At 49.4% G+C, this 21,789-nt stretch overlaps 1 protein-coding gene across 2 annotated transcripts in view; it reads left to right on the forward strand.

Moving 5' to 3' along the window:
* Positions 1-21,789, forward strand: part of LOC126528091 (prolyl 4-hydroxylase subunit alpha-2-like) — a 52,034-nt gene that overhangs the window by 18,641 nt on the left and 11,604 nt on the right. For both annotated transcript variants that reach the window (XM_055069117.2, XM_050175954.3), the window contains exons 6-9: positions 6,135-6,223; positions 7,890-8,060; positions 18,108-18,284; positions 18,720-18,794. In XM_055069117.2, the coding sequence (XP_054925092.1) occupies positions 6,135-6,223; positions 7,890-8,060; positions 18,108-18,284; positions 18,720-18,794 (512 nt within the window). The remainder of the gene's footprint in view (positions 1-6,134; positions 6,224-7,889; positions 8,061-18,107; positions 18,285-18,719; positions 18,795-21,789) is intronic.

The following is a 21,789-nucleotide window of genomic DNA, read 5'->3' on the forward strand; positions in this document are numbered from 1 at the left end:
CATCGTTGTTCGGTAGCATAGAAGGGCACTCACGAAACCCTATAGTAATTTCCTGAATCGAAATATAAAACGCAGTTTTCGTTGTCAGAGATGATGATTAGGTGCAATTTTACAATTTTGCATTGTTAGAGCATGTGCAATTAAACATACGCACAGTGTTCAGATATTCAGGCGCGATACCCCACTCGCGTGGCGGCCGGCACTTTTCCAGCCATCAATGAACGCCGGACAATCGTTGTGGGGCCAAATACACTGCCAATGCGTCACAGAGGCTCTCCTCTTTATCATATATCGTAACGTGTCAGCTCGGTGTCCCCAGAGCTCATTCGTTGCGCGAAAATCGCCGGCAGCGATACCCTCCGAGTGTCGTGTTTGATCCACTGAACGGTGTACATCACGTGACGTATTCAAAATCCCTCGATTCACTTATTGCGGTTTCCACCGTGTCTTCACTGGTGGATTCATCGGCTAGGGTGATGCAAGTCCAATGTGCATCACTGCTGACGTCAATGCGCACTTCTGGAAGAACGCAAGTGTACTGCGGCTATAGAATCCAAGAGCAGATGTTTCAGGCCATAAGTGATTGCACATTGCTTCGTCGGCGCCTATTTACCGGGCCGCACAGCTGCGCGCTGCAAATGCAGTTTCAAGTCTCTGTTTGAGACGCTGTGTTACATACTGCGCTCCTTCTGGAATAGGACTACGAAAGGAGTCACATCAATGGCAGGAAAAACCGGTCTACATTCACCGAGAATGGTTCGACATTTAGGAGGAGGAAAGAGAAAAGTAGAAGGCAGGGAGGTTAACCAGAATAACGTCCGGTTGGCTACCCTACACCGGGGGAATGGGAAAGGGGAAAACAAAGATCACAGGGAGAGAGAGGAGGGAAGGAAAGAAGGAAATTGCGGCGAGTTCGCTGACGCGTGTGGTCTTACAGAAATCGCGTTAATGGTCACAGATGGTCGCACAAACCCGTCGTCCTTAAGAAACACAAAAGCGCCTTCACCGCTTTATGGGCCGACGGGCGATGGGGGCGGTGTTCTAGCAGCACCTGCACAGAAAGCGGCCGATTGTCCAGTTTTTGGAAAGCTTTGGCAAGTTCTTGTCTCTCTGAGGCATATCTTGGACAGTGGCACAGCAGGTGGTCGATGTTTTCTTCGGTGCCACAGACCTCGCAAGCTGCACTGTCAGTCATTCCAATTAATGTAGAGTATGCCTTTGTGAAGGCCACTCCTAACCAAAGGCGGCAGAGAAGTGCAGCTTCACGTCGAGGAAGTCCGAGTGGAGGTCGAAGTTGCAGGGAGGGGTTTAGTCGATGCAGTCGCGTGAGTCGTAAGTTTGGTGAGTTCCACTCGGTCACTGTGAGACTGCGTGCCAGGTGTCGAAGCTGCTTTGCAGCGTCAGTCCTCGAAAGCGGAATTGAAACGCTGTGCTCTCCTTGATGTGCTGTGCAAGCAGCGTTATCGGCGGAATCATTGCCACTGATTCCACAGTGACCAGGTATCCATTGAAAAACGACCTCGTGACCTTTTTGTTGGACATCATGGTAAAGTTTCACAACTTCGTATGTCAATTGGTCATGACATCCGTGTCGGAGAACTGACTGCGTGCCCTGTAGTGCTGGTTTTGAATCGCAGAACACAGCCCATTTTCTAGGTCTTTCAGAATCAATGAATTCCAGTGCTCGACGCAGGGCCGTTAGTTCTGCCGCCGTTGAGGTCGTGACATGCGATGTCTTGAACCGCAGTGTCATTCCTCGCGTTGGTATAACCACGGCACCAGAAGAACTGCACGACGTAGTCGATCCATCGGTATAGATGTGCACGTGGTTGCTGTACTTTTCGTGCAGAAGAAGTAAGCTCAGCTGTTTTAGAGCAGGGGCCGGTAGATCTGTCTTCTTCTGTAGTCCCGGAATCATTAGATGTACTTGTGGACGGCTCAAACACCACGGAGGAAACGCTGGCTTGGCCGCAGGTGCGTACCCTGAAGTAAACGACGCACGATGTGCACTGACAATACTGCTAAAGGTCGAGCAGGGCCTTGCAGCAGTGAGGCTCGCCAAGTGGTGGGAAGGGGTCCTAGCATAATGCCTGAGATGCATCCGCATTGTCTCAACGGTAATGTGCGTCGTGATTGGGTAATCCTGCGCAAGGGCAATGGTTTCAGCCGTTGATGCACTGCGTGGTAAGCCAAGACATATCTTAAGGGCTTGGGCTTGAATACTCTGAATCGTACGCAGGTTAGTCTTGCAGGTGTTGGATATTGCAGGCAGGCTGTATCGCAGGAATCCAACGAACAACGCCATGTAAAGCTGTAACATAGCCTGTATAGATACTCCCCAACTTTTTCCTGCAAGGAACCTGAACAGGTGACAGATAGCAGTCAGCCGCTTTTTCACGTAACTGACGTGCGGAGTCCAAGACAGGTCTCTGTCAATTATGACTCCCAAGAATCTGTGACTTCTGCTGTATGGTATAAGTTGTCCGTTTATAGATACGCCGTAACCAGACATTGGCTTCCTCGTGAATGCCACCATTGCGCACTTTCCGCACGAAATTTCAAGTCCTTGTTCACGAAGGTAGCAAGATGTCATTGTGGCTGCCTTCTGAAGCCGAGCGCGAAGCTGAAGTCGTGTCACACCTGATGCCCAAATGCAGATGTCGTCCGCATAGATGGAAAGTCCTACCGTGCTTGGCAGGTTGTAAACCAATCCACTGAGGGTGAGATTGAAAAGAGTCGGGCTAAGCACTCCTCCTTGAGGGACTCCTCGGCTACTGTAATGCTCGGATGTCGGGCCATTTTCTGTGTGCACGTAGAATGGTCTCCTCTGTAAGTAGTTACACACCCACATATACATCTTACCACCAAGTCCGACAGCTTCTAACGTGCTAAGGATGGCTTCATGAGTGACATTATCATAAGCTCCTTTAACATCTAGAAACAGAGCAGCAGATAGTCGCTTACAGGCCTTTTGGTGTTGCACATAGGTTATCAAGTCAACAACACTGTCTGTTGACGAATGGCCCCGTCTGAATCCGGCCATAGCATCTGGATAAATTTCATAGTATTCTAAGTACCATTCCAGACGTGTTAAAATCATTCTTTCCATTGTTTTTCCGACACAGCTGGCTAGTGCGATCGGACGGTATGAGGAAATGTCCAAAGGCGACTTGCCAGCTTTGAGAAGTGGAATGAGGCGAGTTGACTTCCACCCTTGCGGAACTGTACCCGTCTGCCAGGAGTCGTTGTACAGGAGCAAGAGTGCCTTCCGAGCTTGGTCTCCTAGGTTACACAGGGCACGGTATGTAATGCCGTCAGGTCCTGGCGCTGAAGAACGCCTGCACAAAGCCAGCGCAGCTTCTAGTTCTTCCATAGAAAAAGGGCATTCCATGCGGGGATCGCGTGAAAACAGTGGGTGGTCGAGCGTTCCCGTACCCGTTCCATCGGAATTTGCCTCACCAGCAATCTTTCTGCAGAAAGATTCAGCGACGTCAATATCACTACATCGTAGATAAAGTGCCAGAGATTTAAACGGGTGGCGCTGACCAGAGGTTGTGCGAAGTCCACGAACAGTCCTCCATATAAGCGACAATGGCTTTCGCGGATCCAGGGACAGAAACACAGAAACAGCATATCAGGGAAAAAGCAACATCTACCGAACGACTTATACATTTCTCACGCTGATTTAGCGCTCTGATTCTGATGCGATGCGCTAATTTCACTGCACAGCGCAAGGCAAAACGTTCTTTCACTTGACATGCCTCACTCATCGATGTGCGGCAATGAAAGATAGCAGCCCCGGTAATAGAACGAGGTGCGTCGATGACTAACCTCCCAGATTTCTGTGCCACAACTCCGTTGTCACGAGCAGCACCTAATTGAAGGTCGTTTGCATAAGAAACTGTACTTATCAAGCAGCACGTCGTCACCGCCTAGAAAGACTGGCGGCGAAAACAAGCGAAAAATGAACTATGAAATTAACGGTGGATTTTTTTCTTAATTTGGTCTATAGTCTAAAAATAAAGAGAAAATGGGTAATCGACTTATGACAACTTCGGTGCCACCCTAGTTCTAAGGGGAGGTTCGTATAATATCCGCCCTATTCAAAGCGTGATTCATTCACAAATCCACTGATACGTCCATTCACAGAAGTGAATGCGGTGCGTTAAGCATGGAAATATTTGTTATTCATGTACTAAAATATATCTTTAAAGACGCTCATGTAACGATGCTACATTGAGGAAAGGGCAGGGAGGAAGAATGATAGAAGTTATCGCATGGAAGCGGGAGGAGGAAAGAGAAAAGCAGAAGGCAGGGAGGTTGACCAGAATAACGTCCGGTTGGCTACCCTACACCGGGGAATGGGAAAAGGGAAAACAAAGATGACAGGGAGACAGAGGAGGGAAGGAAAGAAGGAAATTAGCGGTGAGTTTGCTGACGCGTGTGATCTAATAGAAATTGCAATAATAGTCACAGGCGTTCACACAAGCCCGTCGTCCTCAAGCACAAAAGCGCCTACACCGCTTTATGGGCCGACGAGCATGGGGGCGGTGTTCCAGAAGCACCTGCACAGAAAGCGGCCGATTGTCCAGTTTTTGGAGAGCATTAGCAAGCCCTTGTTCTTCTGGGGCATATCATGGACAATATCACAGCAGTTGGTGGATATTTCCTTCGATGCCGCATAGAAATGTTACATTAATAACACTAGGTCGTATAGACTAGCCTAGAAAAAGAACATGCGCTTTAGAACACATTAAATAGAGACGTCAGCAACATCATAAAGCAATACACAAACAGACTAACCTTCGAAAAATTTAGTTGGGTTGTTTAAAACCATCGAAATTGTATAACAAAATGGCACTCACTAACATGTGTCATGTGCATGCATACGAAAATATGAAAAATAATTGTGGTTCTCCAATAGGTTGACTATATAATAGAGTGCAATGCGAAGACCTCACGAACAACTAGTCCTTGAAATCAGACTGCTGCTTCACCACCTCGTCGAGCAAGGTCACGACATCACGTTGCAGCGGATTCCAAGCCACTGTGGCATAAAGGGCAATGAACATGCCGACGCAGCAGCACGATCTGCACATGAGGAGGGCTTGCAAGACTCCATTCCATTCTCAAGAACAGACGCTGCAACGAAAATTCATGTGCTTGCAAATGAAGCCATCAAAACTTTATGGAACACACCAAGCTTAAAGCATACACGTCTACACCAACTGGATCCATCCCTTCGTCTTCGACCCCCATCTGGACTCTCTCGACTCGAAACAGCAGTACTTTGCCGACTGTGGCTTGGTGTCGCCTACACAAGATCCTTCACCTTCCGACTCGGTATGGACGACAGCGCGGCTTGCAGACACTGCGGCGGCGAGGAGACCATCGAACACGTGCTTTGCCACTGTCCTCAATATAGCGCGCACCGGCTGTCACTAGCGACCGCGTTGGCACGCCTTGACGACAGGCCACTTTCAGAACAGTCAGTTTTGGAATGCCGACGTGAACTGTCGTCGCAGCAAAAGTCTGTCAAGGCTTTGTTGACTTTTCTACGTGACAGTGGCCTATTAGAAAGACTATAATGACCCCATTTCATCCCTTTTCATATTTTCTTTCTCACGCTTTTATTTTTGTCACGCTCTTCTTTCCGTCTTTACTTCCCCTTTCCCTTCCCCTAGTGCAGGGTAGCAAACCGGAGGTTTTAAGTCTGGTTAACCTCTCTGCCTTTCTCTCATTAGCATCTCTCTCTCTCTCGCAATGCGAAGTTAGAAACAGCGATTTACTGAGTCACTAGGCAAAGTAATATATTTAAAAAGATTGGTTGCGCTTTGTAGACGGTCACAAGTAAGAAGACAGGACAGGCGCAACCTTCTTACTTACTTGTGACCGTCTACAAAGCGCAACCAATCTTTCCAAATACAATGAACCAACTTGCCCAACAACGCATTCTGCTAAAGTAATATATATATATATATATGAAAACCGCGTTAAATCGCGAACAAGGAAACGTGAACGACACGATTACGGCGTCCCAATAAATTCTCTGGTTGTGCTTTGAACTTATGCAGTTCGTGTTGCTTCTGTTGTGGCGCGCCTGCATTTGCGCAATTAACGACCTTACGGTGCAGTCATGCCGCAGATGCCCAGCGTTGAAACGCCTTTCGTCGAAGGATACCTGGAGGCGTACAACGACCTCTGCCGCGGAGACAAACTCCGGGTCAGTCACTCAAAAGCTTTCTTGTTGCATGCGTATTTTTTTCATGATTTATTTGGTATTCGCGTTTGCAGCGTCTTTCCTTCAGTGTTGATCAGGAATGTGTCGTTACCCCACTGAACTTTGACCCGCCGCAGCTTGTGCAAAGGTAGTAAATATTTCTCACAAACTCCTCCGGTTGTTTGTAACGTTTTTAGCGTCAACTGCAATGGCGTAGTGTTCGAGGCAAATTCTATTCTTTCAAAGCACCAGTGTCGTCAACAGTCTCTTACAACTACGCGAATGCACTGTTTAAATACCGTAAATATGCGAATACAAAGCCTGTGCTTCGACATGCGTGCCATTTGTTTCAAAGGCCTCGTGGTTGTTACGGTATAACTAACGTTGGGGGACAGACCATATCCGCTCTCCAGTATGTGAAAAGTAGACCTCCTCGGTGCACCGAGAGTGCGAGGACCTTGTGCCGGTCTCGGTTAACACCATGCAGGTGAGCCTACACCGCAAAATGTATACGCACACAGACACCGTTGCACATGCCCTCTTGGGAGCACCTCTCGAGCAGCTCTGAGCGTTCCTGCTCGACCATTACAAGTCGGTGTTGCTGACATGGAAAACAAGATTTTTACTGTCTAGCTCTCTCCATTCACTACATTTTTCCTTCGTTAGCTTCGCTAAGTAATGTTGCTAGCCGTAAAGAAGATCAAGCAATTAATGCGGCTAACTTTACTGATTATCAGCGGCGGCTGAACAAAGGAAGCCTTAGCCGCGTAGCCAACGTTGCAATAAATGGCTGCTCAAACGAATACAAGTGTCGTTCTGCAACCGCTTGTTGTACGCCGAAGTTTTCATCTTTAGGCCGCAGTTCGTAAACTCAAGTAGAGCCCAATAATACGTACTTCAAGCCTGCATTACTAATGTGAGCCTTTTGACTTGTTTCGGCCTTTACTAATGATTTTTAGCGAATACGCCATGAAGATTAGTGAATAAGTTTACCAGGAAGGCTCGTACTTGAGCGCGAGACCATGACAGGGAACAAAACCACACAAAATGTTCTTGCTAATTTACTGCAGCCAATTATGGTAAAGCCTACTATAGTTATTGAGAACAAAGCGATTGCGTTAGAGACCCTTCAAGGTAGAAGGAGAGAGAGAAACAACACCTATCATTCTCAAAGGGACTAAGGCCCCTGTCGGGACCTCCTGGTACAGGCGCCTCTTGGCCCAGCACATTGTTGACGTGCTGCAACAGGGAGGGCCATCATAGTCCGTTCATTGTGGTTAAAAAAAGCGCGACAGACGACGAGCATATGACCACGCACGTCGAGTGTTATCCTGTGTTTTATGTAGCTTATGAATATAACAGGATTAGACAGGGTAGGGCTAATCTCGCACTTACAAAGGTCGTTTGAAAAATTTCACTGCCTTTCTGATTACATTTCGTAGCCTTCACTAGACCTTCTGTTGAGATGCAAACGATTACCGTGTGAAACTTTAAAAAGGTGTGCAGTGATATGCTATCTAGCTACGATAAACAAAATTCTACAACATACATGGCATTTAGCTAGAGCCTATGCATAGCTAAGAGCTTGCGTTCCATGAATGCGTGAAACAAACCAGTAAACCGTGCGCTCATTAGGTATTGTATATACGTCACCCGACCCTGTGCCCAGAACGCTACCGAAGAGAAGGACCTGCGCTGTTACTTGAGCGTACCACACCCGTACTTCCTAATCGGCCCGGTCAAAATGGAGGTAATGAGCGTGGACCCCTACATCGTCCAGTTCTACGACGTCATCTGGCCCAAGGAGATACAGGCAATCCGCAGCATGGGAGACCCTATGGTGAGTCAGTTTCTGATATTCCGCGGAGCTAGCATCAAGCCCGCTTTTGACGAACTGTTTCATTTCTTCAATAAAGACCACCGGAGGAATATTTTTCTTTTTGCCACTAGGCGTACCATCGGAGGCAATATTTTTCTTTTTGCCACTAGGCGTCTACACGATACCATGGCATCTAAAACCGCTCAATAAAAAACTAAGGTAGCGCCGTCCTTAGAAGATTGCCGCCGTCCTACTCCCCGGCGCTTTCCCTCGACGCTCGGCCCTCCCATTGGCCAAACGCCGTCGCACGCTTTTTCCTTGCTTGTTTTTGCTTTCACCGCCATCGCGGCGCCAAACATTGTGAGTGGCGTACGTATGCTTCACGTTTCGCGACTGCTTTGTGCTTTTGTAGCGTAGTCACGTGTTCGCGATGTCACGTTGATGTGCCTTCGGGTGCAGCCCAAATGAAAGGAACGGCAAGCGACTATTCCGCATTCCATCTGCCAAGAGAGACGCGGCGCGGAGGAAGGTCTTGCTTCCAAGAATCAGCCCGGCTGATTTCAACCCTACGGGACGGTCTCGGCTCTGTGAGGTAAGCGAGCGATTCTTCGCTCCTCACTAATCTCATGACGTGCCGCCACTTGCATGCGGCTTCGTTAGTTTTTCGCTCTATTAAAGGGCCCCTCACCAGGCTACACAGCGGTTATACGCTGGAAGTTGTTACGTGTCCTCTACGGAGCGTTCGGCCGCAAAAATTTTTCAAATCAGCTATTTCATAGCCGAGATAGAAATATTTCAGTGCCGCGAACCCATGATTTCAGGAGGCGAGCTTCACCGCAAAGATAGACGCTCTCTCCACTTGCCCCGTCTAGCCTCCGCAAGCGAAATTCTTTCTCATACCGGAGTTCGTGCATCGCGTGACGCATACGTCACGGGCCCGGCCTTTATTTTTTTTTTCTCATCGCTTTTTTTGAGGCGCGGCATACTTCCGGTTATGGCGTAGTGCGCAAGCGGTTGCGATTGCCTCGCTTGGCGCAGCGCACGATTTTCCGCGCTGTTCATGCGGACACCTGACTAGCGGTTCAACTCGGTGCTGCACGAATACTGAGAGAGACACAAGCGGACCTAAGAGCATGATCGCGCGCTGCAACACTGTAGAAAATGACATAGTTTCGGTGTCTGCGCGCGCGAGTGCATGACGTGGGAAGAAGCAGACGAAACGCAAGACGATTATTTAGAGATTTATTATTTCTCTAAGCTTTAATTCGTCTATTCAAGCAACATAATACACAAGTAAGAGACGTTGCCTTAAATAACTTTCTAAGTCACGTGTTACCACGAGTGACGTCACTGCACAAACAGATGTACATAGGCGCACTAGCACGTGTACGTCACCCACCGGCTCGGAGCGCGGCGGGAACGAGGAGGAGAGAAAACGGTGTTCGGTTTTAAATTTCAGATCTTTCTGCGGCGCGTAGCGACGTAACACTTCGCAGACACGATCGTTATCGCGCATTGTATGCTCTGCGCTTGTCAGCTCAAAATGGCCCCACTTGGTGCCGCATGTTCGCACTGCGTTTATTTGCAAACTTTCTTGCCCGACTTCAATCAGGTCGTCTTCAAACACACGTGCTTTCTATCGACTCAGTCATACATTCCATGGCGTTGACTTTGTTTGGCATGAATGTATCCGAAGAGCACCTTTTGAGTGCATCGCCGTACGTAACGGTACGTAGGCAAACAGGTGCGCTGACGACGTTCCGATCATTATTAGCCGTTATCACTCTTGAGCGCCTTATCCATCCGCGTCGAACCGTTATGAACCGTGACCAAATGCACTCGGGCGGTGGCGCCTCCGCGCGGACCGCACCTTGAAAGCGATATCCGATGATCAACATAGAGCGCCGACGGCTAACATAGCTTCGCGCTTTGCGTTCTCGCCGCATACTTAGCGTTGAAGAGAGACGCGCGGAGAACACAGATTGCTTCTTCGGAAAGCGTCTTGTAGTTCAGCACCGCGTAGGGGGAGCCAGTGGCGATGCAGGAGAAGGAGAGAGGAGATGGCGCTACCTGTATTTTATTTAGGGGCATTATTGGCATTGACCGTGGGTCCACGGCATTATTGAAACTTGGTCACTGCAGTGACAAACACAGCGTTTTGTCGGTAAAGCAGACGAGCAAACTTCTACCACTGCACTCGCTTCGTGGTCACTGTCTCTATCAAAAGTCGCCAGTATGCTTGCGTCGCCAATGTATAAGCCTAACTTGCCAAACCTGGCCAGTCAATGTTTTATTTGGCGCAGTGTTCCCGAATCCTGAAGAAAGTCTACGTTCCGAAGTTGCTTTGCTGAGGCTATTACTACGTCACTACTAAACTTGAAAGGATTTATTAGAAAGAGTAGTAGGCGAGCCTGCTAATACATCAGTGATGAGAACCGGCATAAGTAATCCCACTCGCGGATTGCTTCGATAATGCTCGTAAATTAACATTGCTCGGGACGGCTTCCGGAATTCCTCCTGTAGCGCATCATTTTATTAACCACCGAAACCAAAGGCACGTGTTCATATACTGTCATTCTCAAATCAGCAGAATCAAGCAGCACGCGTACTCAAGCATAACTCGGGCTAAATTCGTGAGTGAATATATAGGCAATAATTTCCCGGATTTCCTTTCTTCTCAAAAGAAAAAAAAATCAGCTCCATATCGCTGGTCTGTGCTAAATAGATGCGTCGTCCTGCTATCATAACCCATCCAATTCTGAGTGGCACGTATAGGGCCTCATCGCAGTCGCATTGTTTGCGGGGGACAAACCGCAATCAATCTGACCTTTCTCTCTCTCACATATATATATACATATATATATATAGAAACAGTACAAAAGAGCAGCAGGCAGCGTGTCTCAACCAGAGCAGCACAGGCAATCTCGAGCTGGCGCCTCCCGGACGACTGGCGATATGGCTTGTTGTAATCGCACCGCTGGCACGAGTTGTTGGGGTCTCGGTGCTGACGCCCGTTATTGCCAATGGGTCGCAAGCCCCAAGGGTAGCGTTGGCCTGGCGGCCTGGGGCACTGGAAGCATCCGAAGGTCCCGGCAAAGCAAGAGAAGACTGGTAACAGAACAACTTGTTTATTCTAACATAGCAAAAGAGCGGCCGGTCAGGTCGACCGGAGTGGAGAGACGGGAGAGCACGTAACTCAACAGTACAAATCGGAGCCTCTCTCCTGGCGTCCGGGGGCAGCTGCTCTTATACTCTCGGCGTCGCGGTCCAAAAGGGAAGGTCACGGGATGAAGGTCACGGGATGAAGGTCACGGGACGGCGGAGCATGAGCCCACGACGGCGCGCACGGTCGAGCCGAGAGACCTGCTGAACCGAGTGCAGTGACGCATCGCCAACCCGCCCACACGACGGCGCGAACGGTTGAGCCGAGAGACCTCCAGGCTCCTCATTCGGGGAACTCCGCTCCCCGGCTGCCGCGCTTTGACAAGCGAGGGCACACACACACACACGCACACACGAAGACACGTGGCACTGAAACACGCCTGGACACGCTTGGCGGGTAGGCGTTGCGGCGGCGTCGAACGGGCCAAAATGTCCGCCGCTTTCAACAAAGCCCCGGCGTCCGTTGCATCCGCGCCGGCATTACCGCGCGTTGTAGGCGAAACGTAACAGACCGCCCCGCCGGGGGAAGGAGATCCCGATGGTCAGGGGACTGCATCCGCTGTCCGGAGGGATGTCGCTCGATGATGCTCATAACCGAAGTTGGGCGTCCTTGGGCGTTTCTTGAGCGCAGCGCACAGAGAAGGCCTCGTTCTCACGTTCAGGTGCACACAGGACACTGCAAAGTGACTTCGGGAGAGTTGACTTTTTTGTTCTCGTTTCCGGCAAGCGTTAGAACCACGCCAAAAGTCAACCGCTCAGTCAGCAAGCACGGCACAACCCTCACTAAGCCCTGCCAGGCTCTTTCCCCTTTTATACTGCTGCCTAGTTCCTTACAGTAGTTTAGCAGCACTCAGAACGCGTCCACAAATCGGAAAATTGCACTAGAAAGCACATCATCACTTTGAAACACTACACAAAAGCAATAAGTTAAAAAAAATCCTGCCTCAGGAAGAAAAACATCAGTAACAAGCAATTTTGAGGCTGATTCCCACGTTAGGGGCTTCGACTTAAGCCATCGGCGTTACCGTTGAGACTCCCCTTTTTGTAACGCACCTCAAAGGAATATTGTTGCAAAGCGAGGCTCCAGCGCAGGAGGCGGCCATTTTTGGGAGAGATGGTCTGCAGCCATTGGAGAGGGCAGTGATCCGTTTCAATGATAAACCTCGAGCCGGCTAGGTAACATGACAATTTCTGAACGGCCCACACGATACACGCACACTCTTTCTCGGTGGCGCTATACGCCTGCTCACGACTCGTCAGCTTACGACTAGCATACAGGACGGGGTGTTCTACTTCTCCATTTTCCCGTTGGCACAGTACAACGCCCATGCCTCGCTCACTAGCATCACACTGAACAACGAACCCTTTTGTGTAGTCGGGCGATCGTAGCACAGGCTGGCTTGTTAGGGCGCTCTTTAGGGCGCTAAAAGCTCTTTCCTTCGTCTCATCCCAGACGACTGTTTGCGGCTCTGTCTTTCTTAGAGCATCCGTCAAGGGAGCCGCGATATCAGAGTACCTGGGGATGTACCTCTGATAGTAGCCGGCGACACCTAAGAACGACCGAATATCGGTCTTCGTGCGCGGTTGCGGGAAGTCTCGCACAGCGGCCACCTTGATTTCAGAGGGGCGGCGACGACCCCGACCAATCACGTGTCCGAGGTAGACAACCTCGGCCTGTGCTAACTGGCACTTGGGAGCCTTGACTGTCAAGCCCGCATCGCGCAGGCGGGTTAGCACTGCCCGCAAGTGCGCCATATGCTCAGGCCAGGATGCGGAGAATATCGCTACGTCGTCTAGATACGGTAAAGCGAATTCTTGCTGTCCCCGCAACACTTTATCCATGAGGCTTGAAAAGCAGTATGGCGCGTTCTTCAAACCAAAACTCAAAACTTTAGGACGGAATGTCCCCATTGGTGAAATGAACGCCGCATACCTACTAGCCTCTTCTGTAAGTGGAACCTGCCAATAACCCCTGACAAGATCTAGGGTGGAAATAAACTGAGCGCTACTCACTCTCTCAAGGCGCTCCTCGATGTTAGGGATCGGATAAATTTGATCCTTAGTGATGGAATTAAGCCTGCCATAGTCGACGCAAGGACGAGGTTCCTTGCCCGGTACCTCAACTAAAATCAAAGGGGAGGTATAATCACTCTCACCCGCTTCAATAACACCGAGCTGTAGCATTTTCTTTACCTCAGCCTCCATAATATCGCTCTGGCGGGGTGACACCCGGTACGCCTTGGATCGTACTGGCTCTGGGGAGGTAAGTTCTATGTCATGAGTAAGGACAGAAGTCCTACCAGGCCTCTCAGAGAACAGACCTTGAAACTCTTGTAAGAGCTGGTGTAGTTCGGTTTTCTGCTCAGGCGACAGCGATGCTTTACTTATTAAGTCACTAATGACTTGATCGGTGTCTTTCCTGTTTGTCACTGAGCCTAGTCCCGGAAGCTCGACCGGAAGCTCTTCTAACTTTCCCGCATCGGGAATTTCCTCTCCAGTATCTGGTGCCTTTAACGCTACAGGCTCAATTTTATCCCGTTCGGGCGTGCTCTGAATACTAGCTTGCTGCGCCTCTGACCCTTTCTCATCGTTCAACAACGTCGGCCCCGCAACTACCGCCTTTGCAGCGAGCTCCCGAACCTTCGATCTGGTTAAGGCCTGAACGCTAGCCTCACCAAACAAAAGCCCCTTCTCGCGCAGGAGGTGATCGGACCTGTTCGAAAATAGGTACGGGTACTGGGGGGGCAGCATAGATGACACTGCGGCCTCCGTCTCAAGTGCTCCGAAAGGTCCTTCAATAAGCACTTTTGCTACCGGCAGACACACGCTATGAGCTTCCACTGCTTGCTTGATCCATGCGCACTCGCCCGTGAACATATCGGGTTCTACGTAAGAGGGATGAACTACATCCATCGTAGCTGCGGTATCGCGAAGCACTCGGCACTCTTTCCCGTTCACGAGGAGGTCTCGCATGTAAGGCTCGAGAAGCTTGATGTTCTCGTCAGTGCTGCCTAATGAAAAAAACACGACTTTTGGTTTTGTTTCTGGGCACTGCGCCGAAAAGTGACCCGGCTTCTGGCACGTATAACAAACGCGCGCTTGCCTCGTCTCGAACCGCTTTCTGCGTTCGGCTTCGGTTGCCGCCGTCTCCTTACGTTCGGTCGGACTGCTTTCACTCGCATCCGCACTACGTGTATCCCCCTTTGCTCTCATGGGTGTGAACTTCGGCCTCTCAAACTTGGAGCCAAATTCACCCTTTTGACCGTCCTTAGCTCCACGAGCCCGACGCGTCACAAACTCCTCGGCTAACTCAGCGGCTCTAGCCACCGTACTAACGTCTGGCCTATCCAAGACCCAGTACCGCACGTTCTCAGGTAACCGACTATAAAACTGTTCTAGCCCGAAACACTGCAGAACTTTCTCGTGGTCACCAAACGCTTTCTCTTCTTTGAGCCACTCCTGCATGTTTGACATAAGCCTGTACGCAAACTCTGTATATGACTCACTTCTGCCTTTCTCATTTTCCCGAAACTTCCGACGGAACGCCTCCGCTGACAGCCGGTACTTTTTTAGCAGACTCGATTTCACTTTGTCGAAATCCTCTGCCTCCTCTCTCTCCAAGCGAGCGACTACGTCGGCCGCCTCGCCGGGTAGCAAAGTGAGCAAGCGCTGTGGCCACGTTTCCCGAGAGAACCCCTGCTTCTCGCACGTTCGCTCAAAGTTAACCAGGAACAAACCAATGTCCTCTCCAAGCTTAAACGGCCGCATCAGGTCAGTCATTTTGAACAATACTCGTTCTCCTGCACCGTGTGCCTGACTTCCATTACGAGCGCGTTCCATCTCTAACTCGAGACGCTTCATTTCCAAAGCGTGTTCGCGCTCTTCTTTTTCTTTCTGTTTTTTTCGTTCACGCTCATCTTTCTCTTTCTGTTCTTTAAGTTCGCGCTCCTGTTTCTCTTTTTGCTCTTTAAGTTCGCGCTCCTGTCTTTTTGCCGTCTCCCTCTCCTCAATGGTCTCAAGGCATTCCGACAGCTCGTCATCCTCAGCTTCTAACTCAAGAATAGCCCTTAGCAGTTCTGGTTTTCTGAGTTTGTCTGAGACATCCAGACCCAACTCTCTTGCAAGCTCCAGCAATTTCGGTTTGCGCAACGACTTCAAATCCATGGCTGCTCTGAATGCTGCTTTCTCTACTGCCTACTATTGTCTTGCCGCAAACTAACCCGGCAGCAACGACAACCACAATTACCAGCTCTGTTTCTGACACTAACAAAAGCCTGGCAAAACTCAGAAGAAGAAAGTCCCGCACTCACCAAACCTCGCAGCCAAGAATTCAGCGCAGTCGTTCCGCTGCAGGCAACCAGTCATCACACAGGGCTCGTTGCGCTGCTCCCGGATGGTCGTTGTGCTGCTCAGCATACAGTCAACCGCATCTCTTCGCTGCTGGCCTCCGTTGTCGCGATCTCACCGCTGGCAACCAGATGTTGTAATCGCACCGCTGGCACGAGTTGTTGGGGTCTCGGTGCTGACGCCCGTTATTGCCAATGGGTCGCAAGCCCCAAGGGTAGCGTTGGCCTGGCGGCCTGGGGCACTGGAAGCATCCGAAGGTCCCGGCAAAGCAAGAGAAGACTGGTAACAGAACAACTTGTTTATTCTAACATAGCAAAAGAGCGGCCGGTCAGGTCGACCGGAGTGGAGAGACGGGAGAGCACGTAACTCAACAGTACAAATCGGAGCCTCTCTCCTGGCGTCCGGGGGCAGCTGCTCTTATACTCTCGGCGTCGCGGTCCAAAAGGGAAGGTCACGGGATGAAGGTCACGGGATGAAGGTCACGGGACGGCGGAGCATGAGCCCACGACGGCGCGCACGGTCGAGCCGAGAGACCTGCTGAACCGAGTGCAGTGACGCATCGCCAACCCGCCCACACGACGGCGCGAACGGTTGAGCCGAGAGACCTCCAGGCTCCTCATTCGGGGAACTCCGCTCCCCGGCTGCCGCGCTTTGACAAGCGAGGGCACACACACACACACGCACACACGAAGACACGTGGCACTGAAACACGCCTGGACACGCTTGGCGGGTAGGCGTTGCGGCGGCGTCGAACGGGCCAAAATGTCCGCCGCTTTGAACAAAGCCCCGGCGTCCGTTGCATCCGCGCCGGCATTACCGCGCGTTGTAGGCGAAACGTAACAGGCTGCAGCGCCGGGCATTCCTCTTCACTGCAATCGCCCCAAATAGGAAAAGGAGCCATCCTGGTGACTCGTGGTGAACATAGAATCATGGGGTCGCATTACTGCTTTAGGCGTTGTACGTGGACGGTTTCACGACCACGACAGCGTTGGCCCGTAGGTGGCGTGACAGGCTCGACAATATAGTTCACAGGCGATGTCTGCGCTACAGCACGGTATAGGGTCCTTGATATTTGGAGACAAGCTTGAATGAGACTCCAGCAGGAACGACAGTGGCGTCGTAACTTTTCTGAGTGAACGGCAAAGGTTTGCACTAATAACTGAAACTACGACACCAGTGTCAACGAGGGCGAGTGCAGCGACGCCGTCCACATATACGTCAATAACATTAGTCGGAGAAGGGAGAGGCCTTGGTCTGTTCGTGGGTGACGCAGTTCTTGCCTAGGGAAGTGCGACGATTAGTTTTCCCGTCCCGACGTAGATTGACGACGACGACGCATCGGCGAAAGCGAGCGGCGTCGAGGCGATGGCGAACGGCGGTCAACAAGAGGGCGGTGGTCCGAGGAGGAAAACATCTGGCCAGGGTTCAGAGTCGCGGAGGATGACGGGTATGGGAAAACGTATGTTGCGGCGTCGAAGCTACGGCGGTAGGACATTGCGCGGCGACGACAAAGTCGTGCAACGCGGCCAGGTATACCACACGCAAGACACATTGGCCGGTTGTCAGGAGTGCGCCATTGTCCACTGCTGTGTGGGTAGCGCGGCTGAACGAAGTGAGGAGCTGGACGGAGTGGCACGACTGGTGGGAATGGCCACTCAGAACATTGCTTCACACTTCGAATAAATGCATACGCTGTGCCCAGCATATTTTACCTAGGATACCGGGGATAAAAATAAATGTCGTCTATAACGCACAAAAATTTGGTACAATGCGACTATTCAATAACTCTTTTCAGAGCACATAGACAGCCTACGATGTGCAAATTTTCAGTACACGTCACCAAAAATCGGCTTTCATTTTTTTCAAAATACGGTATATCTGCTGTTTTTTCTCTTGTCGGCAAAGACGTAATAGTGTAGCTCTTATTCAGAAACAGCCTGAAAATGAAATCGTCAAAGTGGGAAGTGATACGTGCTTTTAGAAAAAATTTATGTCAGTGTTTTATTGTTATTGAAATGGCTCTGCAGGTTAGACCTAGGTCATTTTCACCAGCATATCTACGATAAACGGCGATCGCTGGCTTTGCAATCACCTTGACCTTATCTCTCTTCTCTTCTTTCTTTCTAATTTATGTCCCCCTCCCCTTCCCCAAGGCGCTGAGTCGTGCTCCCTATAGGGCTGCAGAAAATAGCGCCTCTTCCTCTTCACGATCTCTCTTTCTCTCTCTCACCCTCGCACGCTTTCACTCGCACATACATATACGGCGCGCGGCAAAGATTTTATGGCCCTTGGACTTTAAGCGGAACCTCACGGCGACGGCAGAATCGCAATAAAATGAGCCTATATGAGTTGTCTACTCGAATGGTTTATACAGAAGGGAACTTTTGTATTATAATCACGTACTATTACGTTTCAAAGCAATCTCAGGGGCTCCGACACGCGTTTTCGTTGCACTCACATTCGATACCAACCACGCCGTCTCACCCCGGGCCTTCACCACGGCGCGATGATTGTTGCGGTTTTTCACAAGGCTGTGAAATCGCGTTTCTCCCTGCGTAGTTGGAACGTGCCACAGTCGTCGATGTGTCTAAGGCATTGGTGGACCCCGGCCGCATCAGTCAACTGGCGTGGTTAGATCCAGAGACCGACCCGGTGCTGGAAAGGGTCAACCAACGGGTGGCCATGCTCACCGGACTGTCCACAGACTACGAGCGTGTACACTCGGAGTTAATACAGGTGAGCATTCATTGAATAATAATAATAATAATAATAATAATAATAATAATAATAATAATAATAATAATAATAATAATTTGAAAAGAAAAAACTATCATATATGCGTCAGTCCAAGCCACTTATACATCAAGGGCATCCAGGCTGCGTAAGGAAGTTCTAAAAACCCTTCTGAAGTCCTAAGGGTCTGGTTTGCCGCAGTTTACCTACCCAAGACATTAAGAACGCTTTATATGGTACTTTTCCCGGGTATCTTATCTCGGTATTCGAGCTTCGTACTTCTACATACACTCCGATATATCCGACGCGCCCTGCTCTGTGCTGCACCGGCTGAATACGCCCTTTCGAAGTATCGCAAACTACAAACAAGCTCTGCCTCGATCGCTTCGCGTTCTCGATCTCGCCTTTCTTTTGTTTCACGCTGTTTGCGACGAGCAGTACGGCTCCTACGGACCCGGAGGCCACTACCTGCCGCACCACGACTACCTGATGGGGGGACTCACTGAGGAAGAGGTAAGTCGAGGATCACCAAGGCAAGCGCCAGATATGCGTGCTCGAAATGACGGACAGGGTGAAAATTCTGCGCCTCGGCACCTACAGGAAAAACAGAACTGCCGCGTTGCAGAATAAAAAATTAAACTATGCGAGCATTTTAGCGTGTCGGTACCGTCCTACCGTAAGCGATACCGGTTGTCACCAAATTTCCATTATTTTAGTCCGCATGAGCGGAGCTTACCGCGCGTTTGCAGTTCAGACGAAGTGGTCTCAGCGACGGTACTGGTATGTAGCACGGCAGCGTAACGCAATACTCTAGCAATAGGGAAACAGTGTGCTTCTAATTGAGACTCGTGAAACAAACAATATATTTTTGTATTATAGGGTCTAACGTGCCAAAATGACGATCTCGTCATGACGCAGGCCGTAGTGGGGCTTCTTAATTAATTTTGAGCACCTGCGGATCTTTAACGTGCACTTTAATCTGAGTACACGAGCACGTTCGCATTTCGATTCCGTCTAAATGCGACCCTCTTGACAGGGATCGAGCGCGCGACCTCGAGCTCATCAGCACAGCAGCATAGCCACTGGGCGGCGGGTAACCATCAATAATCACATATATCATTGTAGACATGATATATTAATTAAGGAAGACATACTTTGGTCATTTAAGCCTAGAGGGCACATCCGAGCCCGCATACCAGGTGTCGTTTAAGGAATTTCAGGTTGCCTTGCCGTACATCACACTTGAATGCGTTTCATTGGCTACATCGCTTACTGTGTAGCTGGGGCTTTTATATCGTAACACCGAAATATCTCCGAGTTTTATGATTTAAAGAATTTTGCGAGACTAAATAACATGTGAGAATTTTTCGTCCGGCAGTATCCACTCTCCTCGCCAGAAAAAGCTAGAAATTTACAAACCGTGACTGCGGCCAAACTGAAGGTTCGAGAAATCCGCAATATATCCAATACAGCAACTTATAAAGAAACGTCGATTGAGGAGCATATAGGACATGACCGTAGCGCTATTATTTGAAGGCTTCCTATAAACCAACGATGATTAACCTATGAGCCATCTTAAAAGAAACTCTCCTCAAACATTGTAGGCGGTGCCCCGCATATTCCTGCAACATTGTCGCGGAAATCATACGAAATTTACGCTTTAGGTGGCTGACCATACTTGTGCAAGGCCGTGAGCTAATGAAGTGAAGGCGGTATTGCATGAGTTCGTTCGTACGCACCAATGGAGGCCACTCACGGTTCTCAACGTTGACTACAAGACCTTCGCAGCTGCTGCCACTCCGCGCTTGAAGTGATCCTTCATAGGACGCCATCAGGCCTTCTCAGTTACTGATGGAGGAATACGTAGTCTATCGTTCACTACGCACAATATAATGACCAACACGCTGACAAGATCATGCAAGTCGTCTCTTGGTTTCACTAGATAAAGAACGGGCATTCGGTCGCCTTGAACATAGCTACATATTTAGCGAACTGACAGCGCTCGACTCTTCGCCAAATTTAGATTAGCTTCTAAGGAATCCCCATTGAGACATTCGAGGTACAGTGTTTCTTGATGCGCGTGAAATTGCGCCATTTTCCGTTATCCATGGTGTTCGTCGAGGGTGCCGTCTAACCCCAGTACTATTTGTGCTTGCGGCGCCTAGAGTGGCTAGTACTTCCAACGTGTGACAAGCTAGAGCGACGAGGTTCAATCGCATGTTCGCTATGTCCCAGTTGCCCCCTTCAAGAATCCGCCAAGAATGTGCTGCTGCAATGCGTCGCTGGCAGGGTATTTTGGAGGGCTGAGCATGCTGTTTTGCGTGGCCTTGGAGTTAACCGCTTTATCACATCTAGTCACTGCTCACGTGGCCGCTTCGCGACCTTTAATTACTGCGCGGGCCTTTTGTCTATGGCGCAACCGGTGCGAAGCAGTTTGCAGCGGCACGTCGTCGCTGCGCTCTGTTTCCACTTCCGGAGAGGCTCTACTTTGGGCTACTGTCGTTTGTCAGAGCAGTTGTTCCTTCTTCGGGAAGAGGAGTTCCTTCGACAGAGATCGTGCCGTTTGCGGTCAGTGGCTTGGATGCGTATGGCTTGGTTTTTTATCAGCCTGGTCCCTGTAGCCCGGCCATCGAAAGCATTCATTGAATGTACATAGTATGTGCGTACCCATGATTTTCGTGTATACATGCTCTCGTGTTCATGGGAATTTTTGTATATACACATCTCATAGCATCGCTACGTAATTATGTAAATCGCCTTTTTTACGTGATTACATCATCATTCTACATAGTGTTCATGTTCTTGTATACATGCGACGTCATTGTATATATTGTAATGATTTGTTAATGTGTAACTGTCTTTCTGTAGGTCTATGTGGTGATATGTTAGTGAAAGCATGTGGCCTCAGACATTCCTGTGAAAACGTGCCGTGTGTACTATATACAATGCTCAGCAATTTCTATATGTAATAGTCCAGGTGGCATTATTCTGTCATTGTCACTCAAAATATTCGTATTATCTTTTGTTGAAATAAGCCTTTTCTAAACAATCGAATTACCATATCATCAACAGACTGCGCTTGACGGTTACTGTGTGGTCAGCAGCATTTGCATTCCTTTTTTTTTTTTTTTGAAGTATTTCAATATGCAACATTCCAAATGATAAATATTATGAACAAATTCCCTGATTCCCTTTTTTGGAAAATACAAAAATGCCTGCAATTATTGCGAAGCATTCGGAACTCTTTCGGAACGTTACCCAAACATTCCCTGCATCGCCGAGGAAATAGAATATACTATTCCAGAAGAATCTAGGATCCAAATCGCGGCTAGCTGTTCCAACAGTTCACAAAAAACAACGAATAGATTCTCGTATGTCGCGATCAGAACGCCACCCGTCGATTGCATCTATTTTGGCAAAGACAACGATATCAAGATACTACAATAAAGTATAATAAAATAAATGAAGTATATAAAGATACAATAAAGGCAGACTACATAAGAAGAGA

This window comes from Dermacentor andersoni, chromosome 9 (genome assembly GCF_023375885.2).
Source record: "Dermacentor andersoni chromosome 9, qqDerAnde1_hic_scaffold, whole genome shotgun sequence".
In the NCBI taxonomy this organism is placed as follows: domain Eukaryota; kingdom Metazoa; phylum Arthropoda; class Arachnida; order Ixodida; family Ixodidae; genus Dermacentor; species Dermacentor andersoni.